This window comes from Pimephales promelas, chromosome 4 (assembly GCF_988280905.1).
Source record: "Pimephales promelas chromosome 4, fPimPro1.hap1.1, whole genome shotgun sequence".
Classification (NCBI taxonomy): Eukaryota; Metazoa; Chordata; class Actinopteri; order Cypriniformes; family Leuciscidae; genus Pimephales; species Pimephales promelas.
The window spans coordinates 3,078,968-3,099,552 of NC_142772.1; the positions used below are offsets into that span (position 1 = coordinate 3,078,968).

General features: G+C 40.2%; 1 protein-coding gene across 1 annotated transcript in view; it reads right to left on the reverse strand.

Moving 5' to 3' along the window:
- sftpbb (surfactant protein Bb) overlaps positions 1-20,585 on the reverse strand; it is a 70,123-nt gene that overhangs the window by 46,267 nt on the left and 3,271 nt on the right. The window contains exons 5-7 of the mRNA XM_039662517.2: positions 20,181-20,318; positions 18,127-18,207; positions 17,841-18,024 (exon numbers count right to left, since the gene is read on the reverse strand). Coding sequence (XP_039518451.1) covers positions 17,841-18,024; positions 18,127-18,207; positions 20,181-20,318 — 403 coding nt within the window. The remainder of the gene's footprint in view (positions 1-17,840; positions 18,025-18,126; positions 18,208-20,180; positions 20,319-20,585) is intronic.

The window sequence follows — 20,585 nt, forward strand, 5'->3', positions numbered from 1 at the left end:
TTTTTGCACTCAGGTGTAAGTCTCAGTGCCCTCTATCAGAATCCAGAGTTTCGAGAAGATTGGGGATACTTAATTTTTCGCCCAAAAAAAAAAAAAGTAAGGGGTAACACTGTCGTTTTTTTTTCGGGTCGAAATTTTGAGTTTCGATATCTCAGCTCTGGAAGGGTCTAGAGCCTCCATTTTTACACTCAGGTGTAAGTCTCAGTGCCCTCTATCAGAATCCAGAGTTTCGAGAAGATTGGGGATACTTAATTTTTCGCCCAAAAAAAAAAAGCCTAAGGGGTAACACTGTCGTTTTTTTTTTGGGTCGAAATTTTGAGTTTCGATATCTCAGCTCTGGAAGGGTCTAGAGCCTCCATTTTTGCACTCAGGTGTAAGTCTCCGTGCCCTCTATCAGAATCCAGAGTTTCGAGAAGATTGGGGATACTAAATTTTTCGCCCAAAAAAAAAAACGTAAGGGGTAACACTGTCGTTTTTTTTTCGGGTCGAAATTTTGAGTTTTGATATCTCAGCTCTGGAAGGGTCTAGAGCCTCCATTTTTGCACTCAGGTGTAAGTCTCAGTGCCCTCTATCAGAATCCAGAGTTTCGAGAAGATTGGGGATACTTAATTTTTCGCCCAAAAAAAAAAACCGTAAGGGGTAACACTGTCGTTTTTTTTTCGGGTCGAAATTTTGAGTTTCGATATCTCAGCTCTGGAAGGGTCTAGAGCCTCCATTTTTGCACTCAGGTGTAAGTCTCAGTGCCCTCTATCAGAATCCAGAGTTTCGAGAAGATTGGGGATACTAAATTTTTCGCCCAAAAAAAAAAGCGTAAGGGGTAACACTGTCGTTTTTTTTTTTTCGGGTCGAAATTTTGAGTTTCGATATCTCAGCTCTGGAAGGGTCTAGAGCCTCCATTTTTGCACTCAGGTGTAAGTCTCCGTGCCCTCTATCAGAATCCAGAGTTTCGAGAAGATTGGGGATACTAAATTTTTCGCCCAAAAAAAAAAAACGTAAGGGGTAACACTGTCGTTTTTTTTTCGGGTCGAAATTTTGAGTTTCGATATCTCAGCTCTGGAAGGGTCTAGAGCCTCCATTTTTGCACTCAGGTGTAAGTCTCAGTGCCCTCTATCAGAATCCAGAGTTTCGAGAAGATTGGGGATACTTAATTTTTCGCCCAAAAAAAAAAAAACGTAAGGGGTAACACTGTCGTTTTTTTTTTTCGGGTCGAAATTTTGAGTTTCGATATCTCAGCTCTGGAAGGGTGTAGAGCCTCCATTTTTGCACTCAGGTGTAAGTCTCAGTGCCCTCTATCAGAATCCAGAGTTTCGAGAAGATTGGGGATACTAAATTTTTCGCCCAAAAAAAAAAAAAGCGTAAGGGGTAACACTGTCGTTTTTTTTTTTTTCGGGTCGAAATTTTGAGTTTCGATATCTCAGCTCTGGAAGGGTCTAGAGCCTCCATTTTTGCACTCAGGTGTAAGTCTCCGTGCCCTCTATCAGAATCCAGAGTTTCGAGAAGATTGGGGATACTAAATTTTTCGCCCAAAAAAAAAAAACGTAAGGGGTAACACTGTCGTTTTTTTTTCGGGTCGAAATTTTGAGTTTCGATATCTCAGCTCTGGAAGGGTCTAGAGCCTCCATTTTTGCACTCAGGTGTAAGTCTCAGTGCCCTCTATCAGAATCCAGAGTTTCGAGAAGATTGGGGATACTTAATTTTTCGCCCAAAAAAAAAAAACGTAAGGGGTAACACTGTCGTTTTTTTTTCGGGTCGAAATTTTGAGTTTCGATATCTCAGCTCTGGAAGGGTCTAGAGCCTCCATTTTTGCACTCAGGTGTAAGTCTCAGTGCCCTCTATCAGAATCCAGAGTTTCGAGAAGATTGGGGATACTTAATTTTTCGCCCAAAAAAAAAAAACGTAAGGGGTAACACTGTCGTTTTTTTTTTTTCGGGTCGAAATTTTGAGTTTCGATATCTCAGCTCTGGAAGGGTCTAGAGCCTCCATTTTTGCACTCAGGTGTAAGTCTCCGTGCCCTCTATCAGAATCCAGAGTTTCGAGAAGATTGGGGATACTAAATTTTTCGCCCAAAAAAAAAAAACGTAAGGGGTAACACTGTCGTTTTTTTTTCGGGTCGAAATTTTGAGTTTCGATATCTCAGCTCTGGAAGGGTCTAGAGCCTCCATTTTTGCACTCAGGTGTAAGTTTCAGTGCCCTCTATCAGAATCCAGAGTTTCGAGAAGATTGGGGATACTTAATTTTTCGCCCAAAAAAAAAAAACGTAAGGGGTAACACTGTCGTTTTTTTTTCGGGTCGAAATTTTGAGTTTCGATGTCTCAGCTCTGGAAGGGTCTAGAGCCTCCATTTTTGCACTCAGGTGTAAGTCTCAGTGCCCTCTATCAGAATCCAGAGTTTCGAGAAGATTGGGGATACTAAATTTTTCGCCCAAAAAAAAAAAAGCGTAAGGGGTAACACTGTCGTTTTTTTTTTTTCGGGTCGAAATTTTGAGTTTCGATATCTCAGCTCTGGAAGGGTGTAGAGCCTCCATTTTTGCACTCAGGTGTAAGTCTCAGTGCCCTCTATCAGAATCCAGAGTTTCGAGAAGATTGGGGATACTTAATTTTTCGGCCAAAAAAAAAAACGTAAGGGGTAACACTGTCGTTTTTTTTTCGGGTCGAAATTTTGAGTTTCGATATCTCAGCTCTGGAAGGGTCTAGAGCCTCCATTTTTGCACTCAGGTGTAAGTCTCCGTGCCCTCTATCAGAATCCAGAGTTTCGAGAAGATTGGGGATACTAAATTTTTCGCCCCAAAAAAAAAAACGTAAGGGGTAACACTGTCGTTTTTTTTTCGGGTCGAAATTTTGAGTTTCGATATCTCAGCTCTGGAAGGGTCTAGAGCCTCCATTTTTGCACTCAGGTGTAAGTCTCAGTGCCCTCTATCAGAATCCAGAGTTTCGAGAAGATTGGGGATACTTAATTTTTCGCCCAAAAAAAAAAAACGTAAGGGGTAACACTGTCGTTTTTTTTTCGGGTCGAAATTTTGAGTTTCGATGTCTCAGCTCTGGAAGGGTCTAGAGCCTCCATTTTTGCACTCAGGTGTAAGTCTCAGTGCCCTCTATCAGAATCCAGAGTTTCGAGAAGATTGGGGATACTAAATTTTTCGCCCAAAAAAAAAAAAGCGTAAGGGGTAACACTGTCGTTTTTTTTTTTTCGGGTCGAAATTTTGAGTTTCGATATCTCAGCTCTGGAAGGGTGTAGAGCCTCCATTTTTGCACTCAGGTGTAAGTCTCAGTGCCCTCTATCAGAATCCAGAGTTTCGAGAAGATTGGGGATACTTAATTTTTCGGCCAAAAAAAAAAACGTAAGGGGTAACACTGTCGTTTTTTTTTCGGGTCGAAATTTTGAGTTTCGATATCTCAGCTCTGGAAGGGTCTAGAGCCTCCGTTTTTGCACTCAGGTGTAAGTCTCAGTGCCCTCTATCAGAATCCAGAGTTTCGAGAAGATTGGGGATACTTAATTTTTCGCCCAAAAAAAAAAACGTAAGGGGTAACACTGTCGTTTTTTTTTCGGGTCGAAATTTAGAGTTTCGATATCTCAGCTCTGGAAGGGTCTAGAGCCTCCATTTTTGCACTCAGGTGTAAGTCTCAGTGCCCTCTATCAGAATCCAGAGTTTCGAGAAGATTGGGGATACTTAATTTTTCGCCCAAAAAAAAAAACGTAAGGGGTAACACTGTCGTTTTTTTTTCGGGTCGAAATTTAGAGTTTCGATATCTCAGCTCTGGAAGGGTCTAGAGCCTCCATTTTTGCACTCAGGTGTAAGTCTCAGTGCCCTCTATCAGAATCCAGAGTTTCGAGAAGATTGGGGATACTAAATTTTTCGCCCAAAAAAAAAAACGTAAGGGGTAACACTGTCGTTTTTTTTTTCGGGTCGAAATTTTGAGTTTCGATATCTCAGCTCTGGAAGGGGCTAGAGCCTCCATTTTTGCACTCAGGTGTAAGTCTCAGTGCCCTCTATCAGAATCCAGAGTTTCGAGAAGATTGGGGATACTAAATTTTTCGCCCAAAAAAAAAAAACGTAAGGGGTAACACTGTCGTTTTTTTTTCGGGTCGAAATTTTGAGTTTCGATATCTCAGCTCTGGAAGGGTCTAGAGCCTCCATTTTTGCACTCAGGTGTAAGTCTCATGGCCCTCTTTCAGAATCCAGAGTTTTGAGAAGATTGGGGATACTTAATTTTTCGCCCCAACACTGTCGTTTTTTTTTCTGGTCGAAATTTTGAGTTTCGATATCTCAGCACTGGAAGGGTCTAGAGCCTCCATTTTTGCACTCAGGTGTAAGTCTCCGTGCCCTCTATCAGAATCCAGAGTTTCGAGAAGATTGGGGATACTAAATTTTTCGCCCAAAAAAAAAAAACGTAAGGGGTAACACTGTCGTTTTTTTTTCGGGTCGAAATTTTGAGTTTCGATATCTCAGCTCTGGAAGGGTCTAAAACCTCCATTTTTGCACTCAGGTGTAAGTCTCCGTGCCCTCTATCAGAATCCAGAGTTTCGAGAAGATTGGGGATACTAAATTTTTCGCCCAAAAAAAAAAAACGTAAGGGGTAACACTGTCGTTTTTTTTTCGGGTCGAAATTTTGAGTTTCGATATCTCAGCTCTGGAAGGGTCTAGAGCCTCCATTTTTGCACTCAGGTGTAAGTCTCAGTGCCCTCTATCAGAATCCAGAGTTTCGAGAAGATTGGGGATACTTAATTTTTCGCCCAAAAAAAAAAAAAGTAAGGGGTAACACTGTCGTTTTTTTTTCGGGTCGAAATTTTGAGTTTCGATATCTCAGCTCTGGAAGGGTCTAGAGCCTCCATTTTTGCACTCAGGTGTAAGTCTCAGTGCCCTCTATCAGAATCCAGAGTTTCGAGAAGATTGGGGATACTAAATTTTTCGCCCAAAAAAAAAAAGCGTAAGGGGTAACACTGTCGTTTTTTTTTTTTTCGGGTCGAAATTTTGAGTTTCGATATCTCAGCTCTGGAAGGGTCTAGAGCCTCCATTTTTGCACTCAGGTGTAAGTCTCAGTGCCCTCTATCAGAATCCAGAGTTTCGAGAAGATTGGGGATACTAAATTTTTCGCCTAAAAAAAAAAAACGTAAGGGGTAACACTGTCGGTTTTTTTTCGGGTCGAAATTTTGAGTTTTGATATCTCAGCTCTGGAAGGGTCTAGAGCCTCCATTTTTGCACTCAGGTGTAAGTCTCCGTGCCCTCTATCAGAATCCAGAGTTTCGAGAAGATTGGGGATACTAAATTTTTCGCCCAAAAAAAAAAAAACGTAAGGGGTAACACTGTCGTTTTTTTTTCGGGTCAAAATTTTGAGTTTCGATATCTCAGCTCTGGAAGGGTCTAAAGCCTCCATTTTTGCACTCAGGTGTAAGTCTCAGTGCCCTCTATCAGAATCCAGAGTTTCGAGAAGATTGGGGATACTAAATTTTTCGCCTAAAAAAAAAAAACGTAAGGGGTAACACTGTCGTTTTTTTTTCGGGTCGAAATTTTGAGTTTCGATATCTCAGCTCTGGAAGGGTCTAGAGCCTCCATTTTTGCACTCAGGTGTAAGTCTCCGTGCCCTCTATCAGAATCCAGAGTTTCGAGAAGATTGGGGATACTAAATTTTTCGCCCAAAAAAAAAAAACGTAAGAGGTAACACTGTCGTTTTTTTTTCGGGTCGAAATTTTGAGTTTCGATATCTCAGCTCTGGAAGGGTCTAGAGCCTCCATTTTTGCACTCAGGTGTAAGTCTCAGTGCCCTCTATCAGAATCCAGAGTTTCGAGAAGATTGGGGATACTTAATTTTTCGCCCAAAAAAAAAAAACGTAAGGGGTAACACTGTCTTTTTTTTTTCGGGTCGAAATTTTGAGTTTCGATATCTCAGCTCTGGAAGGGTCTAGAGCCTCCATTTTTGCACTCAGGTGTAAGTCTCAGTGCCCTCTATCAGAATCCAGAGTTTCGAGAAGATTGGGGATACTAAATTTTTCGCCCAAAAAAAAAAGCGTAAGGGGTAACACTGTCGTTTTTTTTTTTTCGGGTCGAAATTTTGAGTTTCGATATCTCAGCTCTGGAAGGGTCTAGAGCCTCCATTTTTGCACTCAGGTGTAAGTCTCAGTGCCCTCTATCAGAATCCAGAGTTTCGAGAAGATTGGGGATACTTAATTTTTCGCCCAAAAAAAAAAAAACGTAAGGGGTAACACTGTCGTTTTTTTTTCGGGTCGAAATTTTGAGTTTCGATGTCTCAGCTCTGGAAGGGTCTAGAGCCTCCATTTTTGCACTCAGGTGTAAGTCTCAGTGCCCTCTATCAGAATCCAGAGTTTCGAGAAGATTGGGGATACTTAATTTTTCACCCAAAAAAAAAAAAACGTAAGGGGTAACACTGTCGTTTTTTTTTCGGGTCGAAATTTTCAGTTTCGATATCTCAGCTCTGGAAGGGTCTAGAGCCTCCATTTTTGCACTCAGGTGTAAGTCTCAGTACCCTCTATCAGAATCCAGAGTTTCGAGAAGATTGGGGATACTAAATTTTTCGCCCAAAAAAAAAAAAAAACATAAGGGGTAACACTGTCTTTTTTTTTCGGGTCGAAATTTTGAGTTTCGATATCTCAGCTCTGGAAGGGTCTAGAGCCTCCATTTTTGGACTCAGGTGTAAGTCTCAGTGCCCTCTATCAGAATCCAGAGTTTCGAGAAGATTGGGGATACTTAATTTTTCGCCCAAAAAAAAAAGCGTAAGGGGTAACACTGTCGTTTTTTTTTCGGGTCGAAATTTTGAGTTTCGATATCTCAGCTCTGGAAGGGTCTAGAGCCTCCATTTTTGCACTCAGGTGTAAGTCTCAGTGCCCTCTATCAGAATCCAGAGTTTCGAGAAGATTGGGGATACTAAATTTTTCGCCCAAAAAAAAAAAAACGTAAGGGGTAACACTGTCGTTTTTTTTTCGGGTCGAAATTTTGAGTTTCGATATCTCAGCTCTGGAAGGGTCTAGAGCCTCCATTTTTGCACTCAGGTGTAAGTCTCAGTGCCCTCTATCAGAATCCAGAGTTTCGAGAAGATTGGGGATACTTAATTTTTCGCCCAAAAAAAAAAAACGTAAGGGGTAACACTGTCGTTTTTTTTTCGGGTCGAAATTTTGAGTTTCGATATCTCAGCTCTGGAAGGGTCTAGAGCCTCCATTTTTGCACTCAGGTGTAAGTCTCAGTGCCCTCTATCAGAATCCAGAGTTTCGAGAAGATTGGGGATACTAAATTTTTCGCCCAAAAAAAAAAAACGTAAGGGGTAACACTGTCGTTTTTTTTTCGGGTCGAAATTTTGAGTTTCGATATCTCAGCTCTGGAAGGGTCTAGAGCCTCCATTTTTGCACTCAGGTGTAAGTCTCAGTGCCCTCTATCAGAATCCAGAGTTTCGAGAAGATTGGGGATACTTAATTTTTCGCCCAAAAAAAAAAAACGTAAGGGGTAACACTGTCGTTTTTTTTTCGGGTCGAAATTTTGAGTTTCGATGTCTCAGCTCTGGAAGGGTCTAGAGCCTCCATTTTTGCACTCAGGTGTAAGTCTCAGTGCCCTCTATCAGAATCCAGAGTTTCGAGAAGATTGGGGATACTAAATTTTTCGCCCAAAAAAAAAAAAGCGTAAAGGGTAACACTGTCGTTTTTTTTTTTCCGGGTCGAAATTTTGAGTTTCGATATCTCAGCTCTGGAAGGGTCTAGAGCCTCAATTTTTGCACTCAGGTGTAAGTCTCAGTGCCCTCTAGACCTGAGTGCAAAAATGGAGGCTCTAGACCCTTCCAGAGCTGAGATATCAAAATTCAAAATTTCGACCCGAAAAAAAAAACGACAGTGTTACCCCTTTCGTTTTTTTTCATTTTCGGGCGAAAAATTAAGTTTCTCCAATCTTCTCAAAACTCTGGATTCTGATAGAGGGCACTGAGACTTACACCTGAGTGCAAAAATGGAGGCTCTAGACCCTTCCAGAGCTGAGATATCGAAACTCAAAATTTCGACCCGAAAAAAAAACGACAGTGTTACCCCTTACGTTTTTTTTTTTTGGGCGAAAAATTTAGTATCCCCAATCTTCTCGAAACTCTGGATTCTGATAGAGGGCACGGAGACTTACACCTGAGTGCAAAAATGGAGGCTCTAGACCCTTCCAGAGCTGAGATATCGAAACTCAAAATTTCGACCCGAAAAAAAAAAACGACAGTGTTACCCCTTACGCTTTTTTTTTTGGGCGAAAAATTTAGTATCCCCAATCTTCTCGAAACTCTGGATTCTGATAGAGGGCACTGAGACTTACACCTGAGTGCAAAAATGGAGGCTCTAGACCCTTCCAGAGCTGAGATATCGAAACTCAAAATTTCGACCCGAAAAAAAAACGACAGTGTTACCCCTTACGTTTTTTTTTTTTTTGGGCGAAAAATTAAGTATCCCCAATCTTCTCAAAACTCTGGATTCTGATAGAGGGCACTGAGACTTACACCTGAGTGCAAAAATGGAGGCTCTAGACCCTTCCAGAGCTGAGATATCGAAACTCAAAATTTCGACCCGAAAAAAAAACGACAGTGTTACCCCTTACGTTTTTTTTTTTGGGCGAAAAATTAAGTATCCCCAATCTTCTCGAAACTCTGGATTCTGATAGAGGGCACTGAGACTTACACCTGAGTCCAAAAATGGAGGCTCTACACCCTTCCAGAGCTGAGATATCGAAACTCAAAATTTCGACCCGAAAAAAAAAGACAGTGTTACCCCTTATGTTTTTTTTTTTTTTTGGGCGAAAAATTTAGTATCCCCAATCTTCTCGAAACTCTGGATTCTGATAGAGGGTACTCAGACTTACACCTGAGTGCAAAAATGGAGGCTCTAGACCCTTCCAGAGCTGAGATATCGAAACTGAAAATTTCGACCCGAAAAAAAAACGACAGTGTTACCCCTTACGGTTTTTTTTTTTTTGGGTGAAAAATTAAGTATCCCCAATCTTCTCGAAACTCTGGATTCTGATAGAGGGCACTGAGACTTACACCTGAGTGCAAAAATGGAGGCTCTAGACCCTTCCAGAGCTGAGATATCGAAACTCAAAATTTCGACCCGAAAAAAAAACGACAGTGTTACCCCTTACGTTTTTTTTTTTTAGGCGAAAAATTTAGTATCCCCAATCTTCTCGAAACTCTGGATTCTGATAGAGGGCACTGAGACTTACACCTGAGTGCAAAAATGGAGGCTTTAGACCCTTCCAGAGCTGAGATATCGAAACTCAAAATTTCGACCCGAAAAAAAAACGACAGTGTTACCCCTTACGTTTTTTTTTTTTTGGGCGAAAAATTAAGTATCCCCAATCTTCTCGAAACTCTGGATTCTGATAGAGGGCACTGAGACTTACACCTGAGTGCAAAAATGGAGGCTTTAGACCCTTCCAGAGCTGAGATATCGAAACTCAAAATTTCGACCCGAAAAAAAAAACGACAGTGTTACCCCTTACGTTTTTTTTTTTTGGGCGAAAAATTTAGTATCCCCAATCTTCTCGAAACTCTGGATTCTGATAGAGGGCACGGAGACTTACACCTGAGTGCAAAAATGGAGGCTCTAGACCCTTCCAGAGCTGAGATATCGAAACTCAAAATTTCGACCCGAAAAAAAAAACGACAGTGTTACCCCTTACGTTTTTTTTTTTTGGGCGAAAAATTTAGTATCCCCAATCTTCTCGAAACTCTGGATTCTGATAGAGGGCACGGAGACTTACACCTGAGTGCAAAAATGGAGGCTCTAGACCCTTCCAGAGCTGAGATATCGAAACTCAAAATTTCGACCCGAAAAAAAAACGACAGTGTTACCCCTTACGTTTTTTTTTTTTAGGCGAAAAATTTAGTATCCCCAATCTTCTCGAAACTCTGGATTCTGATAGAGGGCACTGAGACTTACACCTGAGTGCAAAAATGGAGGCTTTAGACCCTTCCAGAGCTGAGATATCGAAACTCAAAATTTCGACCCGAAAAAAAAAACGACAGTGTTACCCCTTACGTTTTTTTTTGGGGGCGAAAAATTTAGTATCCCCAATCTTCTCGAAACTCTGGATTCTGATAGAGGGCACGGAGACTTACACCTGAGTGCAAAAATGGAGGCTCTAGACCCTTCCAGAGCTGAGATATCAAAACTCAAAATTTCGACCCGAAAAAAAAAACGACAGTGTTACCCCTTACGTTTTTTTTTTTAGGCGAAAAATTTAGTATCCCCAATCTTCTCGAAACTCTGGATTCTGATAGAGGGCACTGAGACTTACACCTGAGTGCAAAAATGGAGGCTCTAGACCCTTCCAGAGCTGAGATATCGAAATTCAAAATTTCGACCCGAAAAAAAAAAACGACAGTGTTACCCCTTACGCTTTTTTTTTTTTTTTGGGGCGAAAAATTTAGTATCCCCAATCTTCTCGAAACTCTGGATTCTGATAGAGGGCACTGAGACTTACACCTGAGTGCAAAAATGGAGGCTCTAGACCCTTCCAGAGCTGAGACATCGAAACTCAAAATTTCGACCCGAAAAAAAAAACGACAGTGTTACCCCTTACGTTTTTTTTTTTGGGCGAAAAATTAAGTATCCCCAATCTTCTCGAAACTCTGGATTCTGATAGAGGGCACTGAGACTTAGACCTGAGTGCAAAAATGGAGGCTCTAGCCCCTTCCAGAGCTGAGATATCGAAACTCAAAAATTCGGCCCGAAAAAAAAAAACGACAGTGGTACCCCTTACGTTTTTTTTTTCGGGCGAAAAATTAAGTTTCTCCAATCTTCCCAAAACTCTGGATTCTGATAGAGGGCCACGAGACTTAGACCTGAGTGCAAAAATGGAGGCTCTAGCCCCTTCCAGAGCTGAGATATCGAAACTCAAAAATTCGGCCCGAAAAAAAAACGACAGTGGTACCCCTTACGTTTTTTTTTCCGGGCGAAAAATTAAGTTTCTCCAATCTTCCCAAAACTCTGGATTCTGATAGAGGGCCACGAGACTTAGACCTGAGTGCAAAAATGGAGGCTCTAGCCCCTTCCAGAGCTGAGATATCGAAACTCAAAAATTCGGCCCGAAAAAAAAAACGACAGTGGTACCCCTTACGGTTTTTTTTTCGGGCGAAAAATTAAGTTTCTCCAATCTTCCCAAAACTCTGGATTCTGATAGAGGGCCACGAGACTTAGACCTGAGTGCAAAAATGGAGGCTCTAGCCCCTTCCAGAGCTGAGATATCGAAACTCAAAAATTCGGCCCGAAAAAAAAAACGACAGTGGTACCCCTTACGTTTTTTTTTTTTCGGGTGAAAAATTAATTTTCTCCAATCTTCCCAAAACTCCGGATTCTGATAGAGGGCCACGAGACTTAGACCTGAGTGCAAAAATGGAGGCTCTAGCCCCTTCCAGAGCTGAGATATCGAAACTCAAAAATTCGGCCCGAAAAAAAAAACGACAGTGGTACCCCTTACGTTTTTTTTTTTCGGGTGAAAAATTAAATTTCTCCAATCTTCCCAAAACTCTGGATTCTGATAGAGGGCCACGAGACTTAGACCTGAGTGCAAAAATGGAGGCTCTAGCCCCTTCCAGAGCTGAGATATCGAAACTCAAAAATTCGGCCCGAAAAAAAAAACGACATTTGTACCCCTTACGTTTTTTTTTTTCGGACGAAAAATTAAGTTTCTCCAATCTTCCCAAAACTTTGGATTCTGATAGAGGGCCACGAGACTTAGACCTGAGTGCAAAAATGGAGGCTCTAGCCCCTTCCAGAGCTGAGATATCGAAACTCAAAAATTCGGCCCGAAAAAAAAACGACAGTGGTACCCCTTACGTTTTTTTTTTTCGGGCGAAAAATTAAGTTTCTCCAATCTTCCCAAAACTCTGGATTTTGATAGAGGGCCACGAGACTTAGACCTGAGTGCAAAAATGGAGGCTCTAGCCCCTTCCAGAGCTGAGATATCGAAACTCAAAAATTCGGCCCGAAAAAAAAAACGACAGTGGTACCCCTTACGTTTTTTTTTTTCGGGTGAAAAATTAAGTTTCTCCAATCTTCCCAAAACTCTGGATTCTGATAGAGGGCCACGAGACTCAGACCTGAGTGCAAAAATGGAGGCTCTAGCCCCTTCCAGTGCTGAGATATCGAAACTCAAAAATTCGGCCCGAAAAAAAAACGACAGTGGTACCCCTTACGTTTTTTTTTTTTCGGGCGAAAAATTAAGTTTCTCCAATCTTCCCAAAACTCTGGATTCTGATAGAGGGCCACGAGACTTAGACCTGAGTGCAAAAATGGAGGCTCTAGCCCCTTCCAGAGCTGAGATATCGAAACTCAAAAATTCGGCCCGAAAAAAAAACGACAGTGGTACCCCTTACGTTTTTTTTTTCGGGCGAAAAATTAAGTTTCTCCAATCTTCCCAAAACTCTGGATTCTGATAGAGGGCCACGAGACTTAGACCTGAGTGCAAAAATGGAGGCTCTAGACCCTTCCAGAGCTGAGATATCGAAACTCAAAAATTCGGCCCGAAAAAAAAACGACAGTGGTACCCCTTACGTTTTTTTTTTTCGGGCGAAAAATTAAGTTTCTCCAATCTTCCCAAAACTCTGGATTCTGATAGAGGGCCACGAGACTTAGACCTGAGTGCAAAAATGGAGGCTCTAGCTCCTTCCAGAGCTGAGATATCGAAACTCAAAAATTCGGCCCGAAAAAAAAACGACAGTGGTACCCCTTACGTTTTTTTTTTTCGGACGAAAAATTAAGTTTCTCCAATCTTCCCAAAACTCTGGATTCTGATAGAGGGCCACGAGACTTAGACCTGAGTGCAAAAATGGAGGCTCTAGCCCCTTCCAGAGCTGAGATATCGAAACTCAAAAATTCGGCCCGAAAAAAAAAACGACAGTGGTACCCCTTACGTTTTTTTTTTTCGGGCGAAAAATTAAGTTTCTCCAATCTTCCCGAAACTCTGGATTCTGATATAGGGCCACGAGACTTAGACCTGAGTGCAAAAATGGAGGCTCTAGCCCCTTCCACAGCTGAGATATCGAAACTCAAAAATTCGGCCCGAAAAAAAAAAAACGACAGTGGTACCCCTTACGTTTTTTTTTTTCGTGCGAAAAATTAAGTTTCTCCAATCTTCCCAAAACTCTGGATTCTGATAGAGGGCCACGAGACTTAGACCTGAGTGCAGAAATGGAGGCTCTAGCCCCTTCCAGAGCTGAGATATCGAAACTCAAAAATTCGGCCCGAAAAAAAAACGACAGTGGTACCCCTTACGTTTTTTTTTTCGGGCGAAAAATTAAGTTTCTCCAATCTTCCCGAAACTCTGGATTCTGATAGAGGGCCACGAGACTTAGACCTGAGTGCAAAAATGGAGGCTCTAGCCCCTTCCAGAGCTGAGATATCGAAACTCAAAAATTCGGCCCGAAAAAAAAATGACAGTGGTACCCCTTACGTTTTTTTTTTCGGGCGAAAAATTAAGTTTCTCCAATCTTTCCGAAACTCTGGATTCTGATAGAGGGCCACGAGACTTAGACCTTAGTGCAAAAATGGAGGCTCTAGCCCCTTCCAGAGCTGAGATATCGAAACTCAAAAATTCGGCCCGAAAAAAAAAAACGACAGTGGCACCACTTACGTTTTTTTTTTTTCGGGCGAAAAATTAAGTTTCTCCAATCTTCCCAAAACTCTGGATTCTGATAGAGGGCCACGAGACTTAGACCTGAGTGCAAAAATGGAGGCTCTAGCCCCTTCCAGAGCTGAGATATCGAAACTCAAAAATTCGGCCCGAAAAAAAAAACGACAGTGGTACCCCTTACGTTTTTTTTTTCGGGCGAAAAATTAAGTTTCTCCAATCTTTCCGAAACTCTGGATTCTGATAGAGGGCCACGAGACTTAGACCTTAGTGCAAAAATGGAGGCTCTAGCCCCTTCCAGAGCTGAGATATCGAAACTCAAAAATTCGGCCCGAAAAAAAAAACGACAGTGGTACCCCTTACGTTGTTTTTTTTCGGGCGAAAAATAAAGTTTCTCCAATCTTCCCAAAACTCTGGATTCTGATAGAGGGCCACGAGACTTAGACCTGAGTGCAAAAATGGAGGCTCTAGCCCCTTCCAGAGCTGAGATATCGAAACTCAAAAATTCGGCCCGAAAAAAAAAAACGACAGTGGTACCCCTTACGTTTTTTTTTTTTCGGGCGAAAAATTAAGTTTCTCCAATCTTCCCAAAACTCTGGATTCTGATAGAGGGCCACGAGACTTAGACCTGAGTGCAAAAATGGAGGCTATAGCCCCTTCCAGAGCTGAGATATCGAAACTCAAAAATTCGGCCCGAAAAAAAAACGACAGTGGTACCCCTTACGTTTTTTTTTTTCGGGCGAAAAATTAAGTTTCTCCAATCTTCCCAAAACTCTGGATTTTGATAGAGGGCCACGAGACTTAGACCTGAGTGCAAAAATGGAGGCTCTAGCCCAGTGTTTCCCAACCCTGTTCCTGGCGGCACACCAACACTGCGTGTATTCTTTGTCTCCCTTATCAAACACACCTGATTCAACCCATCAGCTCATAATCAGGTGGGTTAATGAGCTGATGGGTTGAATCGGGTGTGTTTGATTAGAGAGACAAAGAAAACACGCAGTGTTGGTGTGCCGCCAGGAACAAGGTTGGGAAACACTGCTCTAGCCCCTTCCAGAGCTGAGATATCGAAACTCAAAAATTCGGCCCGAAAAAAAAACGACAGTGGTACCCCTTACGTTTTTTTTTTCGGGTGAAAAATTAAGTTTCTCCAATCTTCCCAAAACTCTGGATTCTGATAGAGGGCCACGAGACTCAGACCTGAGTGCAAAAATGGAGGCTCTAGCCCCTTCCAGAGCTGAGATATCGAAACTCAAAAATTCGGCCCGAAAAAAAAACGACAGTGGTACCCCTTACGTTTTTTTTTTTTCGGGCGAAAAATTAAGTTTCTCCAATCTTCCCAAAACTCTGGATTCTGATAGAGGGCCACGAGACTTAGACCTGAGTGCAAAAATTGAGGCTATAGCCCCTTCCAGAGCTGAGATATCGAAACTCAAAAATTCGGCCCGAAAAAAAAACGACAGTGGTACCCCTTACGTTTTTTTTTTTCGGGTGAAAAATTAAGTTTCTCCAATCTTCCCAAAACTCTGGATTCTGATAGAGGGCCACGAGACTTAGACGTGAGTGCAAAAATGGAGGCTCTAGCCCCTTCCAGAGCTGAGATATCGAAACTCAAAAATTCGGCCCGAAAAAAAAAAACGACAGTGGTACCCCTTACGTTTTTTTTTTTCGGGCGAAAAATTAAGTTTCTCCAATCTTCCCAAAACTCTGGATTCTGATAGAGGGCCACGAGACTTAGACCTGAGTGCAAAAATGGAGGCTCTAGCCCCTTCCAGAGCTGAGATATCGAAACTCAAAAATTCGGCCCGAAAAAAAACGACAGTGGTACCCCTTACGTTGTTTTTTTTCGGGTGAAAAATTAAGTTTCTCCAATCTTCCCAAAACTCTGGATTCTGATAGAGGGCCACGAGACTTAGACCTGAGTGCAAAAATGGAGGCTCTAGCCCCTTCCAGAGCTGAGATATCGAAACTCAAAAATTCGGCCCGAAAAAAAAAACGACAGTGGTACCCCTTACGTTTTTTTTTTCGGGCGAAAAATTAAGTTTCTCCAATCTTCCCAAAACTCTGGATTCTGATAGAGGGCCACGAGACTTAGACCTGAGTGCAAAAATGGAGGCTCTAGCCCCTTCCAGAGCTGAGATATCGAAACTCAAAAATTCGGCCCGAAAAAAAAAAACGACAGTGGTACCCCTTACGTTTTTTTTTTTCGAGCGAAAAATTACGTTTCTCCAATCTTCTTGAAACTCTGGATTCTGATAGAGGGACAGGAGACTTAGACCTGAGTGCAAAAATGGAGGCTCTAGCCCCTTCCAGAGCTAAGATATCGAAACTCAAAAATTCGGCCCGAAAAAAAAAAACGACAGTGGTACCCCTTACGTTTTTTTTTTTTCGGGCGAAAAATTAAGTTTCTCCAATCTTCCCGAAACTCTGGATTCTGATAGAGGGCACTGAGACTTAGACCTGAGTGCAAAAATGGAGGCTCTAGCCCCTTCCAGAGCTGAGATATCGAAACTCAAAAATTCGGCCCGAAAAAAAAAACGACAGTGGTACCCCTTACGTTTTTTTTTTCGGGCGAAAAATTAAGTTTCTCCAATCTTCCCGAAACTCTGGATTCTGATAGAGGGCCACGAGACTTAGACCTGAGTGCAAAAATGGAGGCTCTAGCCCCTTCCAGAGCTGAGATATCGAAACTCAAAAATTCGGCCCAAAAAAAAAAACGACAGTGGTACCCCTTACGTTTTTTTTTTCGGGCGAAAAATTAAGTTTCTCCAATCTTCCCGAAACTCTGGATTCTGATAGAGGGCCACGAGACTTAGACCTGAGTGCAAAAATGGAGGCTCTAGACCCTTCCAGAGCTGAGATATTGAAATATTTATAATGGCATAAATGCTATGTGGTACCTCAATATCTCAGCTCTGGAAGGGTCTAGAGCCTCCATTTTTGCACTCAGGTCTAAGTTTCATGGCCCTCAACCAGAATCCAGAGTTTCAAGAAAGAAGATCAGAGAAACTCAAAATTTCGAAAATTACAGTGTAAAAATGGAGGCTCTATGGCAACCAAACGTCACTGGTTAGACAAACGTGCAACGGACGGACGGTCAGATTACGTTTTGGCAAGGGAAAAACTGATCAGAAAATGTAATGAAAATGTAACAGAAGTTGTAGAAACGTAGTGGAGTAGAAAGTATAATAATAAAGTAAAAGTAAAAAGTATGCGCTATTTATTCTACTTAAGTACATTTTTTACGCATCTTTACTTTACTTAAGTAAAGTAATAAAGTATTTGTACTACGTTACATTCCACCACTGTTTACGAGTCATAAAATCATGTTTAATTTGGACTTCTCTGTGCATGCTCTTTGAGGTGGTGACCATAGTCAAAGTCAAAGTCAGCTTTATTGTCAATTTCTTTACATGTCAAGACATACAAGAGATTAAAATTACGTTTCCCTCTATCCCACGGTGTACAGACAAAAACATAATAGGTAAAAAAATATATATCAGACAGACAAGAACGGTTTGACTTAAAAATATCAAAATTGAAAATACTGTGGAAACAGAGACACCTACATCTTGGATGCCCTTGAGGTAAGATAAAACATATCAAAAATTAATTTCAAAGTGAACTATCCCTTTAAAACATATTTGGGAACAACAAGAAACTATTTGGAAGTCAATAACAACATAGACTGTGGAAAAATACAGTACATAATTACAAAGTTATTGTTATCAATCAAAATATTCAGTTATTATATGTCATTAAAGACTATTGAGTTGTTTCAGTTTGTGATAAGCCTAATAAAAGACAATCAAATGTTTAGTTTTAAACAAATTTTTGACAGTCCTAAAATATTTGTCAACACATTGCCACAAATATAGAAAGCTACTATTCTATGTGATAAGACCGATGAACCCGATCTCATGAGATTATTTTTTTACGAAATGGCGATTCCTATTAATTTGTACAATGTGATTTGTATTTGGTTCATAGGCAGATTGGTACGAAAGCGAAAGGAATGGAAACAGAAATTCATGCGAAATTGTCACCACAAGAGCGCACTTGACTAGGTAGTGGACACAATTTTAAAAAAGGGAATAAAATTAAGATTAGGTTCTATTTTTTAAACTTTCAGTTTCTTACTGATTTCCACAGAAACTATTGTATGTGAAAAGACTGTGGTCACTAATTCACCAATTCTCCAAAGCGTAAAACACTTCCACATTCCCGGTGGCGTTCACACTACTCACGAGTCAGTGGTGTCTCTGGGAAGAGACACAGACCCAGTGCCGTACAGATGGCGTGTGGAGGGAGAGAGGACAACAGGAGATCAATCAGCTTCTTTCCATACGTTTCTACGAAGGTGTCACACATGTCCTTATATTGCTCAGGCAAATGATCGCAGATTTTCTCCAGAAGGTTCTCTATGATCTCCTAAAACAAGACAGAACAAACGGAAAATAACCCGGGAGTGTTTAATATTCAGGTGCTAATTGAAATATATGAACACATTGACTAGTAAACAAAAATTCTTACTGCAGTTCTCTCTTTTGGTAACATGCCCTCAAGTGTCTTTATGAAGAACAGACAGAAGGTACAGATGGGATTGTTATGAACCTAAGAAACAAAGGAGAACATGTGAGCTTGATTTAATGGTTTTAACTACTTAAACTAGTAGCAAATTTAAAGAGACTTGAATGTACGACAAATTTTGTTTCCCAATAAAACCAAAATAGTGCATAGCACTTTTCACAACAGGCGCTTTGCAGAAATTCATAATGTTAAAGTTTATAATGCCTTAATGATTCGAGCTTGACGGTTTGTGATGACATAAATGATTAACCAGATAATATTTGCTATATACAGTAAATATCAGTGTTGGGAAACTTACTTTTAAAAGTAATGTGTAAGTATATATGAAAGAACAACAGAGCCTCTGCTTAAAAAATTATTATTTTTTCCTTCTTCTAATCTAGATTCATGCATTTGTTTATTTTTTAACACTTAAACGTGGGTAAGTTTAATAAAAAAGCAACATTTTGAACAAAAGCCTGAGAAAATCAGTTTTAGACTACGTTTATTGCTTGTTTTTGCTTTTTCCGCCTGTGTTTTGATCCTGAGATTCATTACTCTTTCAGAAGATGTGTAATAGCGCCCTCTACCATAAAACACTGAAAAACATTTCGTGCAGGAAAAAATGAATTAAACTTAAAAGTAATGTGCATTACTTTCAAATATTAATGCGTACATTTCTAAAGTAATGCGTTTTTTACTCATTATTACCAACTTTACTCGTTACATCAAAAAAGATAGGCAGCATTTGAATATGTAATGCATGTTTACTCCCAACACTGGTAAATATTCCTTTATGTGGGTGTACTAAATATATGTGGGTTGTTTGTTTTGTGCTGATACCGAGGATTGTAAAATCTGTGTTGGTTTCAATTTATAACATTTTGCTGCAGTGACAAATTTCAGCTAAAATTATGATAAGATGATGTTCACTGCTATATTTCAAATATACCTCGATCTCGTCCACTCTTCAGCAGTTTGATCAGTTAATTGAAAGTCATGCCATAATACTTTTCTCTTTAGTCCCCAAGTGTGCAAGGATTAAAAACTCCCATTTGATGAGGGTTAGACTCTTTATCGAGGCGTATTGCATGTTTTTCTTAATTAACCAGTTAATTATCTCAGAATTACGAGATAATTTTTCATGGAAAAAAGTTTTTGCTCTGTTTTTCCTGAAGTAACGAGTTAATTTTTCATGAGAAAAAAGTTTTTGCTTTGTTTTTCTGAATTAACGAGTTAATTTTTATGAGAAAAAAAATGTTTGCTCTGTTTTTCTGAATTAACGAGTTATTTTTTTATGAGAAAAAAAGTTTTGCTCTGTTTTTCTGAATTAACGAGTAAATTTTTCATGAGAAAAAAAGTTTTGCTCTGTTTTTCTGAATTAACGAGTTAATTTTTCATGACAAAAAAATGTTTGCTCTGTTTTTCTGAATTAACGAGTTAATTTTTCATGAGAAAAAAAGTTTTGCTCTGTTTTTCTGAATTAACGAGTTAATTCAGAAAAACAGAGCAAAAAAAAAATTCCATGAAAAATTAACTCGTTAATTCAGAAAAACAGAGCAAAAAAAAATTCCATGAAAAATTAACTTGTTAATTCAGAAAAACAGAGCGAAAACTTTTTTTGTCATGAAAAATTAACTCGTCAATTCAGAAAAATAGAGCAAAACTTTTTTTTCTCATGAAAAATTAACTCGTTAAATCAAAAAACAGAGCAAAAAAAATTTCTCATGAAAAATTAACAGAAAAACAGAGCAAAAACCCTTTCCCATTAAAATTATCTCGTAATTCTGAGATAATTAGGCTAACTTGTTAATTCAGAAAAACAGAGTCCATTTTTTTTCTTCAAGTGAATGCAATACTCCTCCGTAACTCTTTTATAGATATTGTTTTCCCAGTTTAAATCAATCTAGACTAAAGCCATTAGCGTTATTTTTTACAGTCTTCAATGGAAAGCAATGATTCATTATTCAGTATTTCAAGTGTAAAACTGTGTAAACTTTGACCTGTCTAACACGTACCTCTTGACTAGTTCCTCTTGAGGGTTTTGCATAGAGTACCCCACGTTCATCCAGGCCAACCATGAGCTCTGCAGGCGCTTCTCTCTCGGACTGGACGGCACACAGTCCCAACATTGAGCATATGTCGCCATTTTGCTTCTGCGAGACAAGGGTTAAAAACATCTGGCTTTCAGAGCTAAATTATTAATATAAAGAAGATATTGCTCATGTTTATAGACCTTATGCACCAGAGAAACGTGGGCGCCGTCATCTTTAGAATATTGTCTTTGAACTTCCGGTTTCGCGGTCGAGGAGTAATTAGCTGATGAAGTGGATTTACTTATTGTAGAGTTAACAAAAGTTATCATGAGCATTATAAAGCAGATGTCTTAACAAATGTCGACCAGGAATTTTTTTACAAGCAGT